The sequence below is a fragment of the Amphimedon queenslandica genome, unplaced genomic scaffold (assembly GCF_000090795.2).
Source record: "Amphimedon queenslandica unplaced genomic scaffold, v1.1 AMPQUscaffold_12458, whole genome shotgun sequence".
NCBI classification, from domain to species: domain Eukaryota; kingdom Metazoa; phylum Porifera; class Demospongiae; order Haplosclerida; family Niphatidae; genus Amphimedon; species Amphimedon queenslandica.
In genome coordinates, this window is record NW_003547305.1 from 8980 (window position 1) to 11243 (window position 2264).

Below are 2264 nucleotides of genomic sequence, written 5' to 3' on the forward strand. Positions count from 1 at the left end.
TCAACAATAAGTACAAGATGATGAATGTCTCTCAATGGAGAGCAAGTATTGGACTGTGGAACTACTGTCAAGCTGCCTCCAGTAGACCAGCTAATTGCACCAACTCTCACTCATTCAAAGCTGCAGTAGACACCAAGTCAGGCAGTACTACATCAGGAGAGAAGACATCTAAACTGCCAGCAGCTCTGTCTCTTATTGCTTTACTCCTCCTCCTCTTTCTCTCTCTCTCTTTATTAAGACACATCTTGATGATTCCTCCAACAGGTAAACATCAATTGCAACTTTGTACTTGTATATTTACTGGTATTTTATTATTAGGTAACTGCTATCAAGTACAATGTACTACTGGTGTTACTGTTACTGATACAAATTACCTCCAGTCAGTAGTCTTACCTGGCGGCAGCAGTTCTAACCTGATTTACAATGATCTCTATTTGATTGTTTGTCTACGTATGCTCCTCCTCTTATCAGGAGATGTTGAACTCAATCCTGGTCCTATGATTGATGATCGACCTGATATTTCATTATTAATCCAATGGCTTGAACCACTTGTTGACTGGCAATCATTTGGTTACTGCTTACCAGGAATAACACAACATGATGTATTAATTATTGAAGCTGAGAGTTCCAGTGTGAACGACCAAAAGAGGAAATTGTATTCAAAATGGCTCTCTGTTTCTCCTGAGGCAACTTGGAATGATGTCATTACTGCATTGACCATTAGAAGAGAAAACACTCTTGCACAAAATATCAAAGAAATGATTGAAGGACATCCTTCAGTACCTAACATTAGTAATGGAGCTGCTGTGGGCACAACACGACAACAAGAAATTAAGTTTAGCACTAAAGAAGATGAAGAAGAAGTGTCGTGTTCATTGACAGAACTCAACAAATCATTTACTAGTTTAATGACGAAGGTACGAACAGCATTTGATAAAAAAGTAGCCTCAGATTCTAAGCTACTCACTGATATAACAAGATGGATTGAGACTTACATGAACTGGAATGATAAGCTAACAAATGCATCATTAAATGAAACTTTTAAAATTATTTATCCATACTATGATTTCATTGAATGCAGTCTGATAGTGGACATGACTGAAGTCTTTCTTAAAAATTTTGAATTTGATGATAATAATATGATGAATATTGCCAGTGAATTAAAGGATTACAAGGAAAAAGCAGACAAACTTCGTTTTTCAGCTCAAGTGAAACATCTTAATGACTCATTGAAAACAATATATGAAGAACATATACCAGATACATCAAATATGCCAATGATTTTAATGAAGCTTTATAACCCATGGCGTAGTAGCAACATCCATGGACTCTCTTTACTGATCCACAGCTTACTTCCAGTTGGATACCAGCAGTCAATAATGAAATATATTACAATAACTTCTGGTATAATCATGTTATTATTAATAATTACATTAAATATATCATAGGTGCTGCTACTAGTACTGTACCAGTAGTATCATCATTAATTTCAAAACCTACATCAGGTAAACATACACTTAAAGCCCAACATACATGGGGCAACATGTTGAATGCAACATCAATCAAACAAGCGTAACAGTGTAAAAAATATTCCTATAATTGATTTCACCACCTTGCAAGTACAACTTGGTCATTATTAAGACTTATAGAGGTTCTCTCTACCTTATAATGTTTCTAGAGAAGTCTTTAGACAGTATTTCTATGCTCTCTTGCTGTTAGAAAGGTCTTAACTTTGTCCCGTGTGAACCGCCATTTTGTTTGCTGTGGCCACACCCACTCACGTAAAGGAGCGTGGGCGGGTGGTTGCGATACGTAATATATAGAACATGACCCCGAGTGGTGTATCAGATATACACGAAAATGATATTCATAATCCCGAGGGCGTAGCCCGAGGGATTATGAATATCATTTGAGTGTATATCTGATACACCCACGAGGAAAAGGTCATGTTCTATATTGTTTGTATTAAGGGAAGCCATAAGAAGGAAAGGTTATGCGCATGCTCAGTAGCACGTGGTACAACTGTAAGGGACCAATATGGCTGAAGGAGAAGGAGAACCACGAGAAAAAGCAGCAAAAGAAGCGAATGAAAATGTGTAAAGCGCTCAATAAAGGTTAGCCTTCATTAGTGCTGAGGAAATGGAAGAAATTAGTACAGGTTTTGAACCCTTGGACACTAATAGAGATATGAAGGTACTTACTCAACGGCGGTGTGGTGGTAAAAATGTTACTAACAGTAAAGAATACTCTTTAGATGTTTCTAG

General features: G+C 37.1%; 1 protein-coding gene and 1 long non-coding RNA gene across 2 annotated transcripts in view; both read left to right on the forward strand.

The window, feature by feature from the left end:
- The first annotated feature begins 459 nt into the window (after positions 1 to 459).
- On the forward strand, positions 460 to 1576 carry LOC109587752 (uncharacterized). Its single transcript, XM_020003976.1, has 2 exons — positions 460 to 1404; positions 1449 to 1576. Exons 1-2 carry the CDS (start codon positions 498 to 500, stop codon positions 1574 to 1576), a joined length of 1035 nt encoding a protein of 344 aa, XP_019859535.1. The 5' UTR covers positions 460 to 497.
- Positions 1577 to 1847: 271 nt separating this feature from the next.
- The window catches only part of LOC109587753 (uncharacterized), an 831-nt gene continuing 414 nt past the window's right edge, over positions 1848 to 2264 (forward strand). The window contains exons 1-2 of the long non-coding RNA XR_002187771.1: positions 1848 to 2114; positions 2159 to 2218. This is a non-coding gene — a long non-coding RNA (uncharacterized LOC109587753). The remainder of the gene's footprint in view (positions 2115 to 2158; positions 2219 to 2264) is intronic.

What these genes read in the sequence shown, in the direction of transcription:
- LOC109587752 (XM_020003976.1), top strand. Translation starts at nt 498, where the DNA reads ATGATTGATGATCGACCTGATATTTCATTATTAATCCAATGGCTTGAA. An exon ending in ATATATTACAATAACTTCTG is followed by an intron (nt 1,405 to 1,448) that starts GTATAATCATGT and finishes AATATATCATAG; the next exon opens with GTGCTGCTACTAGTACTGTA.